This window comes from Cavia porcellus, unplaced genomic scaffold (assembly GCF_034190915.1).
Source record: "Cavia porcellus strain 051 isolate PalLab524CR breed Dunkin Hartley unplaced genomic scaffold, mCavPor4.1 scaffold_9, whole genome shotgun sequence".
In the NCBI taxonomy this organism is placed as follows: Eukaryota; Metazoa; Chordata; class Mammalia; order Rodentia; family Caviidae; genus Cavia; species Cavia porcellus.
Window position 1 is genome coordinate 4,553,736 of NW_026947492.1, and position 22,973 is coordinate 4,576,708.

At 40.9% G+C, this 22,973-nt stretch overlaps 1 protein-coding gene across 1 annotated transcript in view; it reads left to right on the plus strand.

Annotated features, from left to right (window-relative positions):
* The window catches only part of Bco2 (beta-carotene oxygenase 2), a 32,926-nt gene that overhangs the window by 1,703 nt on the left and 8,250 nt on the right, over window positions 1-22,973 (plus strand). The window contains exons 2-8 of the mRNA XM_003472693.5: window positions 4,409-4,598; window positions 9,638-9,849; window positions 10,060-10,175; window positions 11,072-11,174; window positions 17,259-17,387; window positions 18,234-18,394; window positions 19,377-19,544. Of these exons, the coding sequence (XP_003472741.3) occupies window positions 4,409-4,598; window positions 9,638-9,849; window positions 10,060-10,175; window positions 11,072-11,174; window positions 17,259-17,387; window positions 18,234-18,394; window positions 19,377-19,544 (1,079 nt within the window). The remainder of the gene's footprint in view (window positions 1-4,408; window positions 4,599-9,637; window positions 9,850-10,059; window positions 10,176-11,071; window positions 11,175-17,258; window positions 17,388-18,233; window positions 18,395-19,376; window positions 19,545-22,973) is intronic.

Sequence of the window (22,973 nt, forward strand, 5' to 3'; positions counted from 1 at the left end):
TAAAAGGCATTAACACTTGGACAGTAACATTTAATGATGAAGATAGACGTATGTAAACAGGAAGTATTAACTTTCTTTTATCCCCGTTTTATCATGGAAAAACTTGAGACTCAGAGAAATTAAAGGATTTGCTCAAAGTGGACAGCAAGTGAGCTGCAGAGCTGGCCCAGAGCAGAAAGTGGCCAGAGACTGAGTGAGGAAGCTGGGGTAGGACAGTGTCTCAGAAGCCCAGAGGAGAAATGGTTTGAGGAGAAGCTGGCCACCATAGCAAGTATTCCAGAAAAGTCTGAAGAATATATAATAGACTGCCAACAGCATGGAATATAGAACGTATGGGTAATATGTTTTCTAAAATGTGAAAATATTTAAAATTCATTCATATCAAATGGTATAGTGACTTATACTGTAATCCAATATTCTGGGAGGCTGAGGCAGGAGGATCACAAGTTCAACCTCACCTGGGCAACTTAGTGAGTTCCTGTTTTAAAATACAAGATAAGAAATGGCCTGGAGAAATAGCTTAGGCCCTGAATTCAATCTCCAATTCTGAACAACAAAAAACAGCAAAAAATTCATGTACCTCTATTTCTACAAATGCCTAATCAGGCTATTCAATTTAAGTTTACTTAAATAAGTAGGATGGATAAAATATGTGACTTCCGAGAGCTTGTTTCAGTCTAAGAGGAGAGTAATACAAACACAGGTAATGTTAATGAAAGTAAAGTGAGGTAAGTACCTGAGGTTCCTTCTCTCCTTTTCAAAGCATCCTCCTAAGAATGCTTAACACTGATTCCCAATTTGTTGTTGTTGTTGTTCCAGGGATTGAACTCACAACCTTGTGCTTGCCAGGCAGGCACTTATGCTGCCCAGCCCCCTGATTCCCAAATTTTATTATATGTAGGTTTACTGGCTGGCTTCACCTGGGAGATTCTGACTTACTAGGTCCAGAGTAGAATTGAGGAATTTGTGTGTTAGAACCACCAGACAGTATTTTTGTTGCAAACAGTCCTCACATCAGATTTTGAGAAACAATGCTGAAGTGAAACACTTACCAATGATCTGTTTGTCTTTTTACTAGAGAGTGAGTTCTTTTGTGCACAGATTCTAATTCCTTTTATGTCAGCAGTGCTTAGCACTTTGTTGAATGAATCATTTGAAGAGAAAAGAAACATTATATGTCTGATTAGATTGACCGTGAAAAGCTATGTAATAATCTTTGAGTACTGAGTTATAAAAGCTTTACCTAAACTAACTCACTTATTATGGCCTTAGGCATGGTAAGAATCACAGTATTATTTTCCCACCTTAGAAAGGAGGAGACAGTATGCAGAGGCTGAGAGTCTTTCTCAGAAACTGACCAATACTGAACCCAAGTAGTCTGGAGCCAGGTAGAGATCTCCTGTACTCTTAAATATTATTGTATGTACCTGTAAAAGAAAGTAACATTTGAGATACATTTTGAACATTAGAAATTTCTTCTCTTTCTTTTTTTTTTTTTTTAAAGTGCCAGGGTTTGAACTCATGACCTTATGCTTGCCAAGCAGGCGCTTGAGGCACTGAGCTAAACCCCCAGCCCCTACATTAGAAATTTCTTAGGGAAGGTGTTCTTTCTTTCTTCCTTTTTTTTTTTTTTTTTTTTTTTTTTTTTGAGGCAGGGTTTCACTATGCAGTTCAGGCTGGACTTGAACTCACTTTGTTTTTTTTTTTTTTTTTGTCTTTTTCCTTTTTATCGGTACCGGAGACTGAACTCACGACTGCCTGCTTACAAGTCAGATGCTTATGCCACTGAGCTAAACCTCCAGCCCCTGAACTCACTTTGTTAGCCCAGGTTGGCCTCCAACTAGCAGTGATCCTCCTGCCTCTGCCTCCCAAGTGCTGGAATTACAGGCGTACACTATCACATCTGGCCTAGGGAAAGGTTTTGGGAAAGGCATTTCAGGTAAAAGTAAATTTTGTTTGGGATGTCAAGAAGTTATTGAACTCGACTGAATTGTTACTTACAGGAAACTCGACAGTCTCAGGTACTCCAAATTGAAAGATGTAAAAGAGATTGATCGTTGGCTGGGCATGGTGGCACATGCCTGTGATTCCAGCACTCAGGTGGCTGAGGCAGAAGAATTGCTGTAAGTCTAGGCCAACCTGCGCTATATAGTGAGCTAATGGCCACCCTGAACTACACAATGAGACCCTGTCTCAAAAAAAATTGGTATAGATAAAATATAAAATTTGCTGAAAAAATACTAACTTTACTCATTCAGAGTAATAGTATCCCTATGTATTAATTTATTTTTCTAAGCTAGACTTCTGTGTCATTAAATTTCTCTGAAATGAAATAAAGCCTTGAATTTATATTATATAATTATAAATTTGCCCACCCCTCTGTATTAGGCAATTTTGGTTTGTGAACATTCAGTAAGTATGAAAAAATGGGAATTTTCAACTCCTGATTATATAATAAAGAATGGCTTTGGGACTTAGGTAATTTTTTTTTAAATTTTATTTTAAGGAGAAAAAAAAAAGCAGAGAAAGGGTGCAAGTTATACAGATTTACAGAAAAAAATAAACAGTAGGAAATCACTAGTTAATGGATTACATATTGTCATCTTAGAAATAATTGTTCAAGTCACAAAATTAAAGCTTGTAAAGTGGACATACCAACAATGATACTGCAAACAGTTCTGTTCAATGATCCAATAAAACTCAGTGATACCATTTTCTATCTTATATACTTAAATATACATGCAGTTATATCATTTAGAGCACTTTCTTTTCCTCTCTTTTGTACAATGACAATTAACACATTTTGGGTTTTGTTACTCCCACAGTTCTTATTACTTTTTTGGAAGGGAGTAGAACCAAATGTGACATAACAGAACAGAGTCAATCAAATCAAAAGGGTGGACATAATAGATAATGTAAAAGCATAATACAAGGTGATCAATAATGGGTACCATAATGCCTCCCGCTATATAGGCAATAGAATTGCCTATATCATCAGTTATAATAAAATTGAACAAAACAGTAAAGAACAAAACCGACAAAACCAAAACATTGGAGACACTGTAGGTCTTCAAAAGTAGATAAAAGTCATCGAGAATGGGTGTCATAATGAATCTCACTGTCTTCACAACTGTTGCCTAAACTTTCGAACCTGGTACTATCAAGCAAAACAGAATGGGGGACATCAGTCAAAAACAAGATGGTAATACAGGGCTTTAAATCAAGATAATGGAAAGTCAAAGTGGGTTACTATAATATATCCTGCTATTTTTATTTATTTTTCCCTTAATTAAAAGGATAAAAATAAAAAAGTAAATAATGGAGTGGAGATTGAGATAAAAGAGGGCATAACAGAAAAACAGTGAAGATCAAAACAACCATTTAAGCAGAATAGTGTTTCACCACAAGATAATCCTGACATAAAAGTAGTTACCATATTGTCTCTTTCCTTAAAATCCTTGAGTACAACTTTGTATACTGTAGCATTAAATATATCGAAACAATGTAAAACCATTTAAGAGAATGACAGCATTACAGGGTATTTAGAATCAACTAACAGAAAATGAACAATGGTTTCTGTATAATCTTGTCTTTAAAAGTTTTTGCTTATACTATCGTACATAATAAAATCCAATAAGATACAACCTGTTTAGACCAGTGGAGACAGAAGAACAAAAGCTTGATGAGACTTCAAAACGATGATACTAAATCAGTATTACCTATTAAGACGTCATTTTCTCCAAAATAGCTGTTCCTATCATGGGGACTTAGGTAATTTCATAATGAGTAACACTGTGTAATTTAATTTATGAAAATGCTATGTATTTTCACGAATATCCTATTAGAATGGAAGATATCAAATTTCACATCCTATTAAATTCCCGGGAATCACAGTGAGATCTTTAGTATCACATTCTTGTGTATGTAAACCACTAGAACCAAGGTAATTATGTAGATAATGAATGGTGGTAGATTTTTTGTTTTTGAGACAAGCTTTTGCTAAAGTCACTCAAGTGACCAGCTGGGCTCAATAGTCATTGTTTAGGTTTTTCGGATTTTGTAGCAGAATAGATAAAAAGGTTTTTGATAGTGTGAAAGTTTTTTTAAGCAAAAAAAAAAAAATTCCACATAAAGATTGCCGTTATTTAGAACAAATCAAGTTGCATTAGCACATCTACAGTTAATATGCAGAGCTGGTCTTATAAAAAGGCAAGCGTTGTTCAACCATGGAAACAGAAATGGTAGTCAGGAGTTAATTCTTAGGCAGATTAATAGTAGAAGAAACCCAAGCAGGATCGCTCTGCTTCACAAGTGAGCATCGAAGCCCTGAAAGCCTGAGGATGGGCAAGGAGAGGAGAACCTGGAGACTTGCTCCGCTACCTGGTGCTGCTTCTGATTTCCTTTGCAGGTGTGAGGACGCCGGGGACCCCGGCCGGGAGCAGCGCCGCCTCGGGGCTGCCGCGGGTGGCGCCGCTGCTGAGCTCGGTGCCCGCGACGCCGCGCTCCGTCCCGGCCCGCGTCCGCGGAAGCCTGCCCCGCTGGCTGCGCGGCTCGCTCCTCCGAGTCGGACCTGGCAAGTTTGAGTTCGGGGAGGACAGGTAAGCCTCGATTCTGGCGGGAACTTGGGCGTGTCGGCCAGACCGGTTCTGTAGAATAGGCTTCATCCCATCCCATCTGGGGTGCACGTTGATTACACATTCCAAACGGTAGCCTCCACGAGGAAAAGAAAAAATGTTGCTTTTTCTACTCTGCTTAATATTACAAATTTGAAGTCCTCTGTGAGTTTATGAGAGACAGACAGACAGACCGCGAGGGGTCAGTTCCCTGTGACTCCCCCAGTTCCTGGAAGGCCGGTCTCCACCTCCCGCCGCTTCCCTCACCAGCGCCCGCCGCGGACACAGCAGCCTCTTTCACTTCCGTGCTCATCGCGTTTCCTTTGGTCGCATTTGCCGTCGGGTTCCTAACTCTGTCTTCCCTGATCATCGGGGGTTTGCTTCCTGTCCTGCAGCTACCCGGCCAAGCTTCCTGTTCTCTGAGGCTTCCCTGACTCTTCGGTCTAAAGCCCTGGGATATTCTACCAGTTTGTGCGGCATCACCTTGGCTAGTGCTTTTTATTTGTATGTTGCTGTGCTTCCCACGGTGTGTGAGCTCCATGAGGGTGGGGACCTTTTACTTTACCTGGTATTCCCAGGACAGGGAACAGTGGCCCCACCTAGATAACGCTCAGTAAATGCAGTGTACCTGGATGAAAAGCCAGTGACTTGTTGGGCCAGAGCTCTCTATGTGTCTAGTAGGGATGTGACATTATGTGAAGAAAGGCCTATAGCCAGGAAAAACTTCGCTTTATTTTTAACATTTTTAAATGTTAGAAAAATTTTTTTCATTATAAAAATTTTTAGTTGTATAAAATTTCTGAACTATGGAAAAGGGGCGGGGGCAATCCTCTATTAACACGTTGGTGTATTGCTGGCTGTCTTCTCCACTATTCCTATACATTTGTTCTAAATAATTGCAGTCCTATGTGGAGTTTTTTCTGTTCAAAAAGACTTTTACGTTATCAGAACCTTTTTATCTATGCTGCTACAAAATCTGAATGACCATTACATGTATATATATACATATATATATATTTTTTTTTTTAACTGACTTTTGGGTTTTTGAGATAGGGTCTCTCTGTATTGCAGGCAGCCCTTGAACTCGCTGTGCAGCCCAGGCTAGCCTTGAACTCGTGACAGTCCTCCTGCCTCAGCCTCCCAAGTGCTGGGATTATAGGCAGGCACCATCATGCCCTGCTATGACCATTATTTTTACTGGCTGAATGATGTTCCAAGAATCATTTTTTTAAAGAAAAAAACTATGACAAAATGTACATAGCCTAAAACTTACCACCTTAATCATAACAGTTCAGTAGTGTTAAATGAATTCACTCTGTGCTACTGTCAGCAACATCCATCTGCAGAACTCATTTTATCTTGAAAACTGAAATTCTGCGCCCATTAAACACTACCTGCCGACTTCCTTCCCTTCCCTTGTTCCCGGCAAACACCTTTCTCTTCCTTCCCGTAGTGGGGCTGGCTGCGCTCTGTCAGGGCCACATTGTGCCACTCTGCCCATTGTCAGAAACAGCCCATGACCAGGGCATATTTCAAGTGCAAGACAGCTTTAAGATGTGCTTGTTTCTGAATTCCACTTACTTTTATTTACCAAACATGCTACAGTTTGTCTTCACTGAATAATCTATCTGTGGAATGCACCCCTCTCCAGGTGCTGGACAAATACGGAAGGAATTACTTTAATGCCAGAGTGTGGGGAAAGTTGGAGGTATTTTTGCAGAAGAAAAATAGGATGAGTGAGAGCAGTTCTGCTTTTCCTTACTTTATGTGTCTGTCTTTCACACAAGTTAAATTTTTTTTTAAAAAAGCATCAGTCAAAGAGAAAAAGGAAAAGAGGAGGAGGAGAAAAAGGAAAAGAGGAGGAGGAGGAGAAAGAGAAGGGATAGAGGAAAGTGAAGGGGAGGAGAAAAGTGATACTGCAGCCCCAGTTGGTAATAACCTCTTTTTTTTTTTTTTTTTGCCTTCTTCATTTTTATCGGTACCAGGGATTGAACTCACAGCTGCACACTTACAAGGCAGGCGCTTATGCCGCTGAGCTAAATCCTCAGCCCTGGTAATAACCTTTTGCAGAAAGTTTATGGTATTTTCTGTGCTGCAGAAGGAGAAGCCCTGCTGTATTATTCAAGTAACTGAGGCTGCAGTGGATTTGCAGTAAGAAGGCCTGCCCTTTGGGTGAGAAAAGCAAATATCTTTAGGCCCCATGGAGCCTGGACACTCATTTGAGAGGTTGGATTCCCAGATTAGATTTAAAGGGAGGGGTAGAAAGCTGGAGAAGAGCTGGGTAGCTCTTCGCCTGTAGATAAGAATCACCTCACACAACTGTGAAGCTCTGATCACACTGCTAGATGCCATTTAACAGATCCGCATCTATGTGTACACATACTAGTGACATGCTGAAGGCATTTTCAATTAATTTTTTAAGCCAATGATTTAATTGAAAGCGTGCTTCTCTGTTTTTTGAGTTATATGAGTATGGCAGGATGCTGAGTAGCCTTATCACCTTAATATCTACCACTCTCCTGGGAGGACTTAAGGTTCCACGATGATGCTGGTGTAGCCTCTCGGTTCCTGGACTGTCCCTACCGCAATGACTGTGACACTGTGTGACACAGGAACAGGGCCGCATACCCAGGCCTACCTGGAACCTGTTCCACAGTATTGCCGCAGCCTTGAAAGTTTGACCTCTGAAACTCACTGCACAGAAGGCCCAGTTTTCACATTCTTATAGTCCCATTAAACTTATTTCTTCCCAACAAGTTGACTTCTTACTGTTCAGCTAGCTTTTTATTACTGTCTTCTGGAAGCTCCTGGGTCTGTACAGGTAGTGTAGAGGTCACTAGTTGCTTTTCGTGATGCACTTTGGGCATTGCCAAGTGTAGTCCTTTGCTCAGCTCTAAGATCCGACCACCCTGACTAATTTAGGAGAGGAGGATGCCATGTCATTTGTCCAACAATAGTTCTCTGGGCATGTACTCAAGTATTGTTAATGTCACAGAAGTAATCTTAGTTTTGACTTACAGAGAAAACATTAATAGCAATAATTATGTGACCCTGGTAATATCAAGATAATCAGCGACAACTGTATCATCCAAGACAAACTGCATACTAACATACAGGGAGAACGGATTACATACCACCTTTAACTCTAAAGAAGAAACCCCCAGTTACAGTGTAAGCATTAAGACAGTGTAGGCATTGACTTACAGTTAATATGCAATAAATGTGACAGCTATGTCTCTACTAATGGTAGAATTCAACGGTAATTTTACAGAATTAACTCACTAAAGATTAATAAAGCTTTAATATGATAGGAGTTTGGGAATAGGAATGCAAGGGGGAAATTTTGAAACACTGAGCTGCATGATAAGAGGAGAGAGAAGGGGTGCAAAGAATCCTATTGGGGAGCAGAAGCATGAGTACAGACCTAGGTGAAGGTAAGAGAAAAAAATGAGAAATAGAAGAAAAAAGTAAAATAGGGAGAGAAAATGATATTGGGATTAAAAATAAATCAAAAAATTAAAGGGAAAAGGAAAAAAGTACCGAAAACAGAAGCACTGAGCATGCCAGTGCAGTTTGTAATCCCGGCAGATGGGAGGCTGAGTCAGGAGGAGAGTTTGAGAGTTTGCTGTGAGTTTGAGACCAGCCTGGGCTCCACAGTGACTTCAAGGCCAGCCTGAACTGCATAGTAAGACCTGCCTCAAAGGAAAAAAAAGCCCACAAAACAACAAGAAACAGAAAAATAAAAACTAAGAAAAAGATAAGAATCAAGGAAAAAGGACAAAGGAAAATTCCTCAAACCCCAATAATCTGGTGAGGTAGAGAAGCGGAGAAGAAAGAATAAAGAAAAATGAAAACAAGAATGTCCTCAAAAACAGTTCACACACACGCGCACACACACACACACACACACACACACACACACACACACACGTACACGCACATGCACATACACACACGCACATTTTCTCTGTGATTCTGATCGTGTGATTTTCTTCCAGGATCTATGATTCAGGGCCGGTGTCCAGTCAGGGCATGACCCCGCTTACGCTGGCTGATAAAGAGGGTAGTCGGACCCAGATCCAGGCCTGACGCAGACAGCAACAGCCAAAGGACCAGGGCAGGGGCACCAATGCCATGACTTTCCGACCCAGAGCAAATCCGGCTGGGCCTGGCCTCTGGTCGGGGGCAGCGCCTGTGTTCTCTAGCTTAAGCCCCGTAAGGACCCTTCAGCTTTTCCCTGGTCACAGCTGGCTCCCGTGCTCCTCTCTTACCCGGTCACTGGGAACACAACACAGGCAACCTTGAGGTGGGGCCGTTCTGCAGCTGTTCTGAGTCACAGGTCCAGTCAACCTTCCCCAGAGGTGCCCAGCCAAGCCCTCTGTCTAGGAATATGACAGGTGCTCTGGCTGGAGTCACTCTCAGCAGCCTGGCAGAGGACTCACGTGGGGGTGTAACCCTGTGCTTTCCCTGCAGCTCTCAGAGCTCTCTGGTCCAGTCCACTGCCACGTTTATCCCTGAGGCCCTCTGAGGCCCTAGCTTGCACTTTGGGTCTGTAGGTTCCCTTTCCTTTTCCTGACGGCCATGAGCTGGGAGTCCAGGGGAGAGTGAAGACTGTCCTTCCCCTCTGCACTGTGTTGTGTCTCTTTAATTTCTCTGTGTGTTTTAATTTTCTGTTGGATCCTTCCTTGTTCTTGGGGAGCTACTTCTTTTTTCTTCCCCACACTGTTATTTTCCGGGGTCTGAATTTTGAATCTCAGAAAGGCTGAGTTGTCATTCACCACTCCTCTATTTTCTATTTCTGCCCCCCCGCTTCATATTCTCTCTCTCCCTTTCTCTGTACTGGGAATGGAATTCAGGACTTTGCCCTTGCCAGGCAGGCTCTATGCCACTCAGCTGTATCCCTGGCCCTTCCCCTCTATTTTCTTACCTCTAGTTTTGAAGTACAGATGGGTCGCTTTATTTCTTACTCTGATCTATGCTTTTCTTACTGGTAAGAATTTTCTTTTCTTTTTTCTGGTTTGTAGGTATAATCACTGGTTTGATGGAATGGCTTTGCTTCACCAGTTCAGGATAGAGAATGGTTCAGTTACATACAGGAGCAAGTTTCTGCAGAGTGATACTTATAAGGCCAACAGTGCTCAGAATCGAATTGTGATTTCAGAGTTTGGCACACTGGCTCTTCCCGACCCATGCAAGAATATTTTTGAACGTTTCATGTCAAAGTTTGAGATGACTGGTAAGCAGTTATCAACATGCCCAGAATTTTTGGTGATCATGATCATTATTTCAATTATTGATGATCATTATTTCAATTATTGAGATCTATGACAATCTATAGAAACAGAAACCTTGAAAAACATTTTGAGGATGTTGAGACTTCTGAGCATGTGATTAGGGTTTGCTACCATACCTGTGGTACTAAAATGACTCTGATGGTCGGTTTTAGCCATGACTGACAACACCAATGTCAACTATGTGCGGTACAAGGGTGATTACTATATGAGCACTGAGACCAATTTGATGAATAAAGTGGACATCGAAACTCTGGAAAGAACAGAAAAGGTAATGGATAGTTAAAAATGAATTTCTTCCATCCAAAGTACTTTTAAAAATAGTAAATATCTGAAGCAATTGGAGCCTTAATGACATAAACAAAATTAATTCAGTTAACCTTCCCCTTCTGTCCCAACTATGGACTATGTAGGGTCTCTTTAAAGATAATTCTAAATCTCTTCCTTATTTGGAGGAAGATCTGAAGATTGGTGTAAAGGAGAAATAAAACAGTATTGATCTACCTAGTGAATCATGTTCTTTTTCTGAGTTACAATTAGTACTGCACTAGAGATTGTCTAGACCTACCTTGCCTTAATGAATTAGTTAAAAGTAAAAATTCAGACCAAAATTTAACTTTAAATCGAATGCTTCTTTTGAACTATCTTGTGGTTTTAGACAAATCTATTCAGGATTTTTGTGTGTATGTGTATGTTGGTAAGTTTTTTATAAAGATATGGTCTTGCTGTGTGGTTCAGGCTGGCTTTGAACTTGCTTATGTAGCCTGTGCTGGCCTCAAACTCACAGCAGTCCTCCTGCCTCAGCCTCCTGGGCTGAGTGCTGGGATTATAGATGTGAGCCACCACACTTGGTGGCAGGTTTTTGTTTTTGTTCTGTTTTTAAATTCAAAAAACAAATTTTTTTTGTACTGGGGGTTGAACTCAGGACCTTATGCCTGCCAGGCAGGTGATGTGCCCCTGAGCTAAATCCCTGGCCCTTAAATTCAAGTTTTAAAAAATTTAATGGGAAAATAATTTTGATTTCTCAGAGGTAAGAAATTATGGCATATACTGTAGTTTGTATATTTTATTTTAAAAATATTTTACATGTCCCTACTATTATGTGATGTCAATAGAGACCAGCACATGTAATTTAAAAAAAAAACTTTCATGATCCTACATTTGTAGGTAGATTGGAGCAAATTTATTGCTGTAAATGGAGCAACTGCACATCCTCATTATGACCCAGACGGAACAGCATACAATATGGGGAACTCCTATGGCTCACAAGGTAAAGTGGGAATCGAGGTCTTTCTAGAGATAATTGGGCGTCCGCTGTTTTCTTAGGGATCCCTTCTGGTCAAGATATAAAATGAAATTTCATGTAAATGTTTCAGAAAGAAAATCTTGTGGCATTAGTGAGCTTAAAATGTGGGATTCTGTGGTCCTTTTGTAACTATGTGTAACAGCTGATTTGCTGTTTGGCCTTTTTAGTACAACTCATATTTTTTATGTTCCATTATGAATTTGGCTTTTAACATATAGGAATCCTCAGTACATATTTCTTAAACATGAATTTTTAAAAGTGCCATGTTGTACATAGAAGAAATTTAGAATGAATGCTTCATCAAAGAGATATAAGGAAAGTACATTATTTGTGACATAGGATGGAATTTATTTTTATCAGGGAATAATGCACTACAAAGTAAATTCAGTTCCTAGTAGATTGTATTTACAGCTATTCAAATCATGCCTCCTTCCACATACTTCCATGATTGCCTACCAGCTGTTCTAGAAAGTTCTTATAGCCAGTATGATAACTAACATTTGTTGAATACTACACGCTGAAATTAAACATTTTCGGCTATGCTATATTTTCTTACTTACTCCTTATATGAAGGTGTTTTTATTACCTCCCTTTTACAAATGAGGGCAGTGAGCTTTGAGGAGGTTTAAATCACTTGCTTAAGGCTTTCTGTGTATCATCACTGGTCAGGTGCAGTGGTGTAGGCCCAGTACTGGAGGAGGTTGAGTGGGGCAGGATGAGCACAAGTTCTAGTCCCACCTGAACAATCTAGCAAAACCCTGTGTCAAGATAAAAAATAAAGAATAAAAAGGGACTGAAGATGTCGCTCAGTGGTAGAGTGATTTTGGAAACAAGCTCCAATACTGGGAAAAGAAAAACCATTCTAGTAGACCATCCCAATTAGTTACCTATCACTGGTTACTGCAGACTGCACTGCTTTTTAAAAAATACTTGATCTCTACTTGATCATGAGGGCACGCCAATTCATGTCCCTACACGTAAGTAAACATATCTTGACTTGAAAAGGAATGTGTTAGATACTTCTGGCTGTGTCTAAGTGTTTTTATTGTTGTTTTTTGTCTTTTTCCTTTTTATCGGTACTGGGGATCGAACTCAAGACTTCCTGCTTGCAAGGCAGGCACTTATGCTACTGAACTAAATCCCCAGCCCCCTGCATCTATGTGTTAGTTAGCAATAAACTTACCTACAGTTTGTTAGATCTTTGTGTAAGTTAGGAGTATGTTGGGTGAGTGATTGTCTTTGTGAGTTTGCTGTGACCCACACAGCCAGCAGGGTCCTGAGAGGGGCCGATGGGAAATAAAGCTGGGACCCGGGGGGCCCTAAACTTTGTAGCAGAGAGGCAGCCACCCCGTGTGTGTGCAGAGAAAGGTGGGCACCGGTGCGCTCCGGGCTGACTGAGGCTCAGGACCGGCGAGCTGTGGCTGGCCATTGGCTTGGGACAGGGGCGCAGCTGCGGGTGCCCGGGCCAGGGCCAGGCGTCCGGCCTGCGTTCCTCACTGTGCTACTTCCCTTCGCCTGGCAGGATCCAGGCTCGGTGTAACTCTGGTTCCCACCTCCTGCCGCAGGCTTGGTGCGCCCTCTGCTGCCCAGGGTCTGTGAGAAGTGGGGAGAGGAGGGGAAAGCAGGGGTTTCACCTGTTAAATGACCCTGTAAAAGTCTGCAGGAGTCTAGACAGGTTTGAGCTGGTGTACTTTTTCCCTGTCCTTGCTCTAAGCCACTTTCCTGCCTTCTTCCAAAGTGTGAAAACTTATAGTTCTTTCTTCTGGGAATCAAGGACAGGTCCCTTGAACAAACTCAAGAAATTAGGAATTGTGCAGTCCTGATAGGTGTCCCTCTAACCCTAAGCAAAGCTTTAACATATCAATATACGAAGAATGATCTTTAGATCCTAAATCTCCCTTAGCTTACCCTAGTGACTACTCGGTGCACTCTGTGCCTTAGTCCTATGGCCTGCCTGGAGCGTTTCCTTGTCTCAGTTTCTCCATGCTTATGCCCCACATTGGGTACCACCTGCCGTGACCCACGCAGCCAGAGGGGGCCTCAGAGGGGTGATTAAGAAAAAATCAGGGGCTGGGGATTTAGCTCAGCGGCATAAGCGCCTACCTTGCAAGCAGGCAGTCGTGAGTTCGATCCCTGGTACCGATAAAAACGAAAAAGAAAAAAAGAAAGAAAGAAAAACTCAGGCACAGAAGAATCTGGGACTAGGTGGGACCTGACTGATGGAGAGGCAGTGACAACCCAGCACAGTCCACATCTTTAATTTATACACCATAAAAAGGGGGAGGCGAGCAATAGAGCCAAAAGTACAAGGTCTCCGTGTTTTGCTGAGAACACTGAAAGCAAAACATTCTCACGGTTATGTGTGCAGTAGTTTCAGGGAGGAACACCAAGGCTGGACATGTGTTGATACGCCAGCTTACATGGTCTGCCTCTGGAGGCCTGTGTCCCCCTCCCTGACCATCACAAGGTCCGCCTCTGGTGCTTCCTGGTCTGCCCTCGCCTCAGATGTGTGGCTGATCTCCAGCTTAGCTGCTCCCCACTTGGGTTGCTCCTCTGAATCTCTCCAGGTTTATACAGTGAATGTATGTGAAGATGAATACTGGGGTTCTGTTTTTTACTGGCTCAAGTACAAATAGGATACCCTGGACACCTCATTACTCAGCTTCTGTCCTGTTCTTTAATCTCAAATAGAGATAAATTCTTTAAAGCTGTTATATGTAAAACATTAAGCAGCTTCCTAAGTAAAATAGCTCAGCAAATAGATACACTGAGCTAGTAGGGTTTTTCACATATCTATCTTTTTTGAAGATTAAAAATCTATTTCTCAATTAACTCTGTTAATCAAGTAGATCACTTTGTAACTCTTTGATGACATAAGAAATACTGTTGAACCATTCTGAGCTACATATTTTAACAAGGTCATTAAATCAGCAATCATCAGCCTGTGGTGTGTGTAAGAATCACTTGGAATGTTTGCTGGGTTACTGAGCTTCATTCTTTTTCAGGGGTTCTGGTTTAGCAGAACAGAAAAGGGGTAAGAATCACATTTTTAACGTGGTCCCCGGGGTGATCTTGGAGTGTTTAACCTGGTCTTCATTGGAAACCCAGCTACCAATCATGAAGGGTGGTGCTTGTAACTTTGCCTCAATCTGCTATTTATGCAAACTGCCGGAGAGCCAGCAGAATGAGATTACAGTACTGAGCAGATCAGATTTCTGTTAGCATCCCTCTGCTGGGTTTTCTTGGGTGCTTGTTTGCCTTGCCTAATTGCCTTCAAGAATTGCAATTAGAACAGTTTATTGACTGGTGAGTTTATACTCAATGAATTGAGTAATCACTTAATCTAACTGCTGAGAAATTCTTTGTCTTTTAGTCCCAAGTAACACTGGATTATTTGGTTCAGTGAGAAGTATTTGAAACTGGAACTGAATGTATAGGTAGCCACAGGGAGCTCAGCTACCTAGGACAGCTTTGCGGGAAAGTTATGATACTCACTGCAATAAAATACAATGTTTTGTATTAATTTCTGCCTTTAGGAAGTAAAAAGCTATTAATTATTTTAGCTTTTCCATATATGTTTTAAATCATTTAAAAAACTAATAAGAATACTTTAAACATTAATCCAGTTAGGTTTAATACTTATTTAAAACATGTGCTTTATACTAGATAATCTGTGTTCTTGGAACCATAGAACTTTTCTATTATTTCTTTTATCATTAAGCAAAGCATGATATATAATATATATATTAAATTAGATTTATATACATTTTTATTTAAAAATATGTATATTCAGCTGGTTTCTCAAAACATGCCTGTATTTCCAATAAGAAACTCTACAGTAATTTATATCTAGCTGTTTACCCAGTGTTTATTTTTCTAGAGGATTCCTAATAGGCATTACAAAATTAACTTACCCAAAACCAAACTCCTGATCTTTTCTACCAACTTTCTCTTCTTAAAGGATCTTCCCCACCTCAGCTGATGGTAATTCCCATTGCTCAAGACACTAACTTTGGAGTCATCTTTCATACCTCTCACAGCCACGTGTTCCTGGCCAAAAAGCAATGTTACCACCGTCTTCAACATGTCTCCAAACTCCAGCCACTTGCCGCCTTCTCTGTGCTGCCACTCTGCTTCAATCCTGCGTCCTCGCGCGCTTAAGGCGATTGCAGGAGCCTCCCAGCTTCCTGGCTCGTCCTTACCCAGCTCACTGCCCTGTCACCGTGACTCCTAGCTGTCCTCCCTTCCTCCCTTTCTTCCTTCCTTTCTTCCTCCCTCCCTCCCTTCCTTCCTTCCTTCCTTCCTTCCTTCCTTCCTTCCTTCCTCCCTTCCTCCCTCCCTCCCTCCCTTCCTTCCTTTTTTTTTGTGGTATCAGGGATCAACTGGAGAGCTTGCACTTGCCGGGCAGGCGCTTGTACAGCTGAGCGAATCCCTGGCCACTCCCACTTATTCTCACCTCCCTCACCTCTCTGGAGACTCATTTCTCTGTTTATCGTGACAGAGCCAGACTGGCTTCCTTGCTGTTATCTGAACATTCACACGTGTCCTGGCTGAAGACCTTAGGGTTTGTTCTCCCTTCTGTCCGGAATGCGTCCCTCCCGGGTACCCTCCAGGCTGTCTTCACCTTCTTCAGGTCTTTATTTAAGAGCTGCCTATTCACTGAAGCCCTCTGGGATCATCACATTTAAAGCTGCAAACTGTAGCCCCACTCGTGCACAATCCTCCATGTTCCCTTGTTTTCTGTCTGGTATAGTTCTTATTACCCCTCACATATTCTATTTTGCTTAGTAGATGATTCATTAGCATTAGAATTTTATAAAAGAAGAGATTTTTGATCTCTTTTGTAGACTGCTGCTGACATGCCCTGTGCTGTAGTCCTCAGAGTCACACTTCTAATGGTGTGCAGAATGTGGTGCGTGCTAAGAAAGTAGGTGCAGGACAGATGACGAGATGAATATTGTTACCTTGTTCCAAAGGCAGGTTGGGGATTTCAAATTTCTGTTGCCCAAATTTATCACTACCTGAACTGGAAGCTCCAGTACCACGAAGAGTGCATAGTATCACCTAAATGGACATTCGTTTATTGAGTGGCTTAACAAATCTATGTTTTTAGTTAATTCATTGATAGCCATTTGTGGTGTGCCTACAAAATGCCAACTTCTTGTTTGGCAGTGAGGATGAGAAGATAAATCAGACACAGTTCCTATTCTGGAAGAGTGCAACTTTTCGGGAAACAGGCAAGCAGAACATCATAGTACAGTGCGATGCGTTAAGACTGCGTAGGACATCATGCATGTATAATGAGGGATCTGACCACCCCCCATCGAGTACTGTAGGAGAGGGGAAGAGGGACGAAAGGTTACCGGAGGGACGGAAACTTGAGTTGACTGTTGAAGAACTAGTAAGCAACAGCCAGAAGAGGGCCTGGATGGATGAATATTGATGAGATAGATTGCGATGGGGCCTAAGGTAACCCCAGGACCAGAGGACTATAAGGAAAGAATTGGACACGGGTGAAAATGGAACTGTGGTTGTTGAAGCATGGGAAGGGAGGAGAGAGACCAGCAGGATCCGAGCATATTCCTGGCTTCTTCCTTGTCTTCCCTATGAGGTAGGTACGGGTGCATCTGCAGGAGTGAGGGGGCAGCCATCTGAGAGCATTAAAATACAGTGACTGATTACTTTGCATGTGTAGTTTTGAATCTTTAGCTAATGACTTTTATAAAGTGAATATATTTTATATCTAAATCCATTTGAAGCGTCCTTTGTTAAAGTTTTTGGTCTTTTTGAGACAGGTTCTCACTATGCAGTTCAGGCTGGCCTTGAGCTCATTTTGTAGCCCAGGCTGGTCTCAAATTTGCAGTGATCCTCCTGCCTCAGCCTCCCGAGGGCTGGGACTACAGCTGTGCGCCGCCATTCCCAGCTTGAAACATCCCTTCATGAGACATGTCCTACATATTGTGTGGATCTGCTTTTGCTTTGTGCACGAGGGCAAGGGTGGTCTTTATTGTAGGTGTAATGGTAAAGATTGGGCTTTTCATTTTCCAGGTTCCTGTTACAATGTTATTCGGGTTCCTCCAGAGAAGGTGGACCTTGGGGAGACAATCCACGGAGCCCAGGTGATATGTTCTATTGCTCCTACAGAGAGAATGAAACCTTCCTACTACCATAGCTTCGGTGAGTACAGAGATGAAGCAAAGTACAAAGTGCCCTCCCTTAATGTTACTGTGTCGGAGGGACTAGGGTTTGCAAGGGCTAGTAACAGTTAACATCAGAGTTCACCATACTGAAACCAATGTTGCATTTCTTGCCATGAAGGTTATTTGGGTTAGTCATATACTCCTTACACTAGCCAGTTACCTGCTTGAAAAGAACAGTTGCTCTAGTACAATTATTAAAAAAATTAAGTTACAGAACTCAGGACTTCAGACAACTTTAAACTGGATGTGGTGATGTACAGGGGGCATCCTAGCGCTTGGGAAGCTTGGGGAGGATGCTTGAAAGTAAGACCAGCCTGGCTACATGGTGAGGCTGTGTCCGAAAAGACCAAAAACAATTTAAAAAAGGCAATGTAAAGCCTTCAGTCATGCATGAAAAGGTCTTGACTATGCTTTGTGGGGAGACCTTCATGTTCTATATAGATTGCTTTAGCAGTATTTATTTTCTGTTTTTTAGTTATGGCCAAACTGCTTCTAGGTCCTTAACAGGAAGATAAGTAAGAAAAGGATTAGGGAACAAATGTCCAGCTCGTAAACGACATGTTAGTTTACTTCATTACTTTGTTCCAAAATTAAAGTAATTCAAAACGAAAACAAGATGAGAAGGAAGCCGACGACTTTCCACCCAACGTGTTGTTAGCAGTTTCTTTTTTAACGGAGAACAGGTTATATATGGATAGCAGAGCTGAAGTGGTGAAGTATGGCCTTTTGTAAAGGTCAGTAACATGTCCAGGCATTCAGTCGGGCCCTGTAATGGTTGCATTTCAGACTAAGTAGCCTTCTGTTACTTTCTGGACCCTTTCAGGGATGACGAAGAACTATATAATCTTCATTGAGCAGCCTCTCAAGATAAACCTGTGGAAAATTATCACTTCTAAAATTCGGGGAAAGGCTTTCTCAGATGGGATAAGCTGGGAACCCCAGTATAATACAAGATTTCATGTGGTGGATAAACGTACTGGACAGGTGGAGTATTTTGAGCAAGTAGTGGTTGGATTTAGAGATGAATTTCCATATGGCTGATTTTTTTCATCTTCACTGGGCGTTATTTTAAAGATACTTTTTTTGGGGGGAGGTATCAGGGATCAAACTCAGGACGCACGCTTGCAAGGCAGGCGCTTATGCTGCTGAGCTAAATCCTGAGCCCTAAGGATGCTTTTTAATTAGGGATATTGCCTTCTTTGTTATACTGGGCCACCTATAGTTAGTATTGGCAGGGTAGACGATGCCTATCAGAGATTTTTAGGAATTATTTTGTTCACTTAATTACCTGATTGAATTAAAGTAGCCTCTAGGAATCTCTTTTATTATAGCTTCGTTCATTTCATTATAGTTACAAAAAGGGATGTTGTTTAGGCACAGATCTAGAACATTTGCATTGGTAAATTTAATCAGCTGCTCCCGGAACTTACGGGTACGTCCGTATGATAATCTCACCAAAGTCCAAGCATGTTGGTTGAATGTCTTTGTATACTCCTTATTAATAATAGTGCTGTTTTGTTGTGTATATTTTATCTCTCTAAAATGATAGTATCCAAAATTTACCTGAATTTAATTATAAAAAATTTTAGTGCATCTATTTTCTGAAGAATTAGTCCCTTACATCACATACTAAGGGTCAGCGCTTTCTCTTTAACTGTGCAGTTAGATTTATCCTTTTGAACCATATTTCATAGACTTTTCAATTAGTTGTAACACTTGATTGGCCTATATCAAATACCCTTAGTTTGTTCATTAATATGACATGAGGCATATTTCCTTGACACTTTGGATTCTGCTTCTCTTACACCTACTGGGTGTGCCATGTAAGAGTGGCACCCTCTTAATGTGGATACTCTCTTAAGAGTGGATACCTTCTTAATGTGAGCTTTGTCGATCTGTTTCCTGGAGAGAAGAAATAGGAAAGGAAGGCGAATGTCTTTTTTCATCGTTTTGCTTCCCTCTGCAGCTTCTCCCAGGGATGTATTACAGCAAACCTTTCATTAGTTTTCATCAAATCAATGCTTTTGAGGACCAGGGCTGTATTGTAATTGATTTGTGTTGTCAAGATGATGGAAGAGTCATAGATGCTTACCAACTACAGAACCTCAGAAAAGCCGGGGAAGAGCTTGATCAGGTAAATATCTCTGATTTTTAGAGAGTTGTGAAAAATCTTCGAATGAGTCAAGATCTGCGTCTGACTTTAGAATTACCGTTTCTTTTGGTAAATAAGGAGGGAGAGTAGTTTTAAAGTATGGAAGACAGGTTGGTCGGCATATTACAGTGACAGCCGCCTATTTATGTTTGTAGCAGCACAATTCACAATAGGTAAATCTCGGAAATGGCCCGCTTCCCCATCAACACATCGATGGGTAAAGAGATTATACGTGCATAAAGTAGCACTACTGAGTCATGAAGAAGGATATATTCGAGTCATCGGTAGGAAAATGGATGCACCAGGAGACCATAGTGCTGAGTGAACTGCATTGGACAGAGAAGATTAGATATTGCATGGCTTCTCTTAAATGAGAAACCCAAAGTCCATGAAGCAGAAAGATGGCATTTTAGGAGGTGGGAAATGGATCTGGGACGAGGACAGAAGTGAGGGAGGAAGGGGAGGTAAAAGGGGTTGAGAAGCAGTGTGTGTATGTACAGACATTGTGGGAAGAACTGAAGTGGCTCGCTGAGTGCCTAGTACAAAGCGTGGTAAAGACAGCAAAGATACGTGCTGTGGAGCAGCGGTGAGCGGTTCTGTGCTGCACGTCAGCACTGAACGTACTGTACTTGTTTTCTGGAAGGAATAGCAAAAATGGACTACCGGGGGTCAGGCCTCAGCTAAAGGGGTTCACTTTTTCCTGATATTGAATCAGAGGTAAAATTTTTCCTTGTATTGTGTAATGTAAATTGGATTTCTTTGTAGTTTTGTTTTCCAGCTACACTCTTTTCTTTTTTGAGACTATAGTCTAGGCTGGCATCAAGCTCGTGGTGATCCTCTTGTCTCAGCCTCCCAAATGCTGGGACTATTTTTCGACTAAAATCTTATTCAAAAAAATTTTTTTTGTCTTTTTGAGACAGGGTCTCACTATGCAGTCCAGGCTGGCCTTGAGCTCACTTTGTAGCCCAGGCTGGTCTCGAACTTGCAACGATCCTCCTGCGTCAGCCTCCCGAGTGCTGGGATAACAGGCGTGAGCCACCACACCCGGCTAATTTATCAGTTTTTACAAAGAAAATAAAATTCTGTTGGGGTCAGGTTGCAACTATAGACCAACATGGAGATAACTGAGATTTCTGCAATATGAGTTTTTCAGTATGGGAACATGGAAAAGGCCTCCAGTTGAGTCTTCTTTTTCTCAGTGATGTTAAGCTTTTCAGTGTAAGGCTATGATGTATCTTTCACTCAGTTTATTTCTGGGCGTTTTGTGTATTTTAAAACTGTGCTCAGTTTCCATTTTACACTTTTCCTAATATATAGTGCATCTGGGTGTGGTGATGCACACCTGTAATCCCAGGACTTCAGAGGCTGAGGCAGGAGGATCCTCATGAGTTTGAGGCCAGCCTGGGCTACATAAGTGAGTTCAAAGCCAGCTTGCACTACGTAGTGAGACCTTGTCTCAAACAAACAAACAAACAAAAAATAGAAATGAAATTCATCTTTTATACTGATCTCATATCCAGGAATATTGCTAAATTAACATTAATTTAAGCACTTAAGCTATAGGTTATTTTGGATTTTCTATGCATATAATCGTATTAGCTGAATTGGGTTTTCAGCATGATAAAAGAGAGAATATAAAATAAAAATAGCCTTTATTCTAAGGACGCGGAGAGAACTCCGTGACTGCTGGGGCCTGGCTTTCTCTGCTGGAAACGTGGACCATGGGACCTACATATAATTTCCGATTGGGGTGGCGCTTAGGGAGGCATTGCTGACCCCCAGCAATTTTCTTTGCGCAGGAACAGGAGCTGGGGAAGGAGCAGGAAGTGGTAGGGTTTCGCCTTCTGCCTCCTTAGACCACTGCCATAATTTCTTTTTTTTTTTTTTTTTTGGTCTTTTTCCTTTTTATCGGTAACGGGGATCGAACTCACGACTGCCTGCTTGCAAGGCAGGCGCTTATACCGCCGAGCTAAATCCCCAGCCACCACATAATTTCTACTGAGGCAAGAACCCTTCACTGAAAATGATTCTTTTCCTTGTTTCTAACACTTATAACTATTTTTTATTTTTCTTACCTTATTGTACTAGCTAAGACTTAGATGCCTACAAATAAATCTAATAACATGTATGTAAGCAAATATTCAAAAAACTAAATATTGAAAAAATGAAATCTCTGATAAATGGAAAAATATATGCATTTAAGAGTACTTATCAATTGTCGAGTATCAGTTATCTCTATATTGATCTTTACTTGCAACATGACCCCAACATAATTTTATTTTCTTTATAAAAACTGACAAGTTCATTGAAAAATTTATGAGAATACAAAAAACCAAGAATATATATTCTTCCATTTATTAGAGACTTCACTTTTTCAATGTTTGTAACCTTCTGAGTATGTTTACGTATGTTTTAGTAGATTCCTTTGTAGATATTTGATGTTTTGACGTTATTTTAAATGTTTATCTTGTGTTTTCATCTTACGTCAGTGCATAGATTGGTATGATGTTTAGCTACTGATTTTTGTTGATCTTATATTCACTAATATAATTGCCCTTACAAATTCTAATAATTTAGGGACTCTTTCAGATTGTCCATACTAATACTCAACTGCAAATAATGAGATGATTTCTTTTCACCTTTTGTAACCGTTTATCGGTTTTATTTTCCTTGTATTGTGTTGCTTGATCTCCAGTACGTGTTGAATATAAGTAGGAACAATGACATCTTTAGAAAAGTTTCTGATATTTTGCTGTTAAGAATTATGTTCACAAGCTGGGCATGATGGTGTACGCCTACAATCCCAGTACTTGGGAGGCTGAGGCAGGAGGATCGATGTGAGTTGGAGTCCAGCCTGGGCTACATAGCAAGACGCTATCTCAGAAAAACCAAACCAAAACAGATTTTTATTTGTTATATGGTAAAGTAGGTTAATAGTCTTTGTGTTATAGAGTTATAAGTTTAAAGAAAAAAGCAAGCACAAAGTATGCAGAGTTTCTGTATCCCTCCCAAGTTTTTTCTGCTGATAATAACATCTTATACTTTTATGGTTCATTTGTCATAACTGATGAATCAGTACGGATCTACTCTTACTAACTAAAGTTCATAGTTTATTTTGGGGCTCACTCTTTGTGTTAAGTAAACATTTTACTTTTTATATACAGTTGCCTATTTCAGAGTGTCATGTAAATGGAATTGTATGGTTATGCATGCTTTTCACACTGACTTTTTAAAGCAATAGACATTTGAAAGTCCTCCATGTCTTTTTGTGTCTGGATGGCTCATTTATTTTATTACTGAATAATTTTCTCTTGTGTGGATGTACTACAGTTGAGTATCCATTTACCTTATTCAATATCTTTATTGTTTATAAATTTTGATGATTATGATTATGAATAAAACTTATAAATA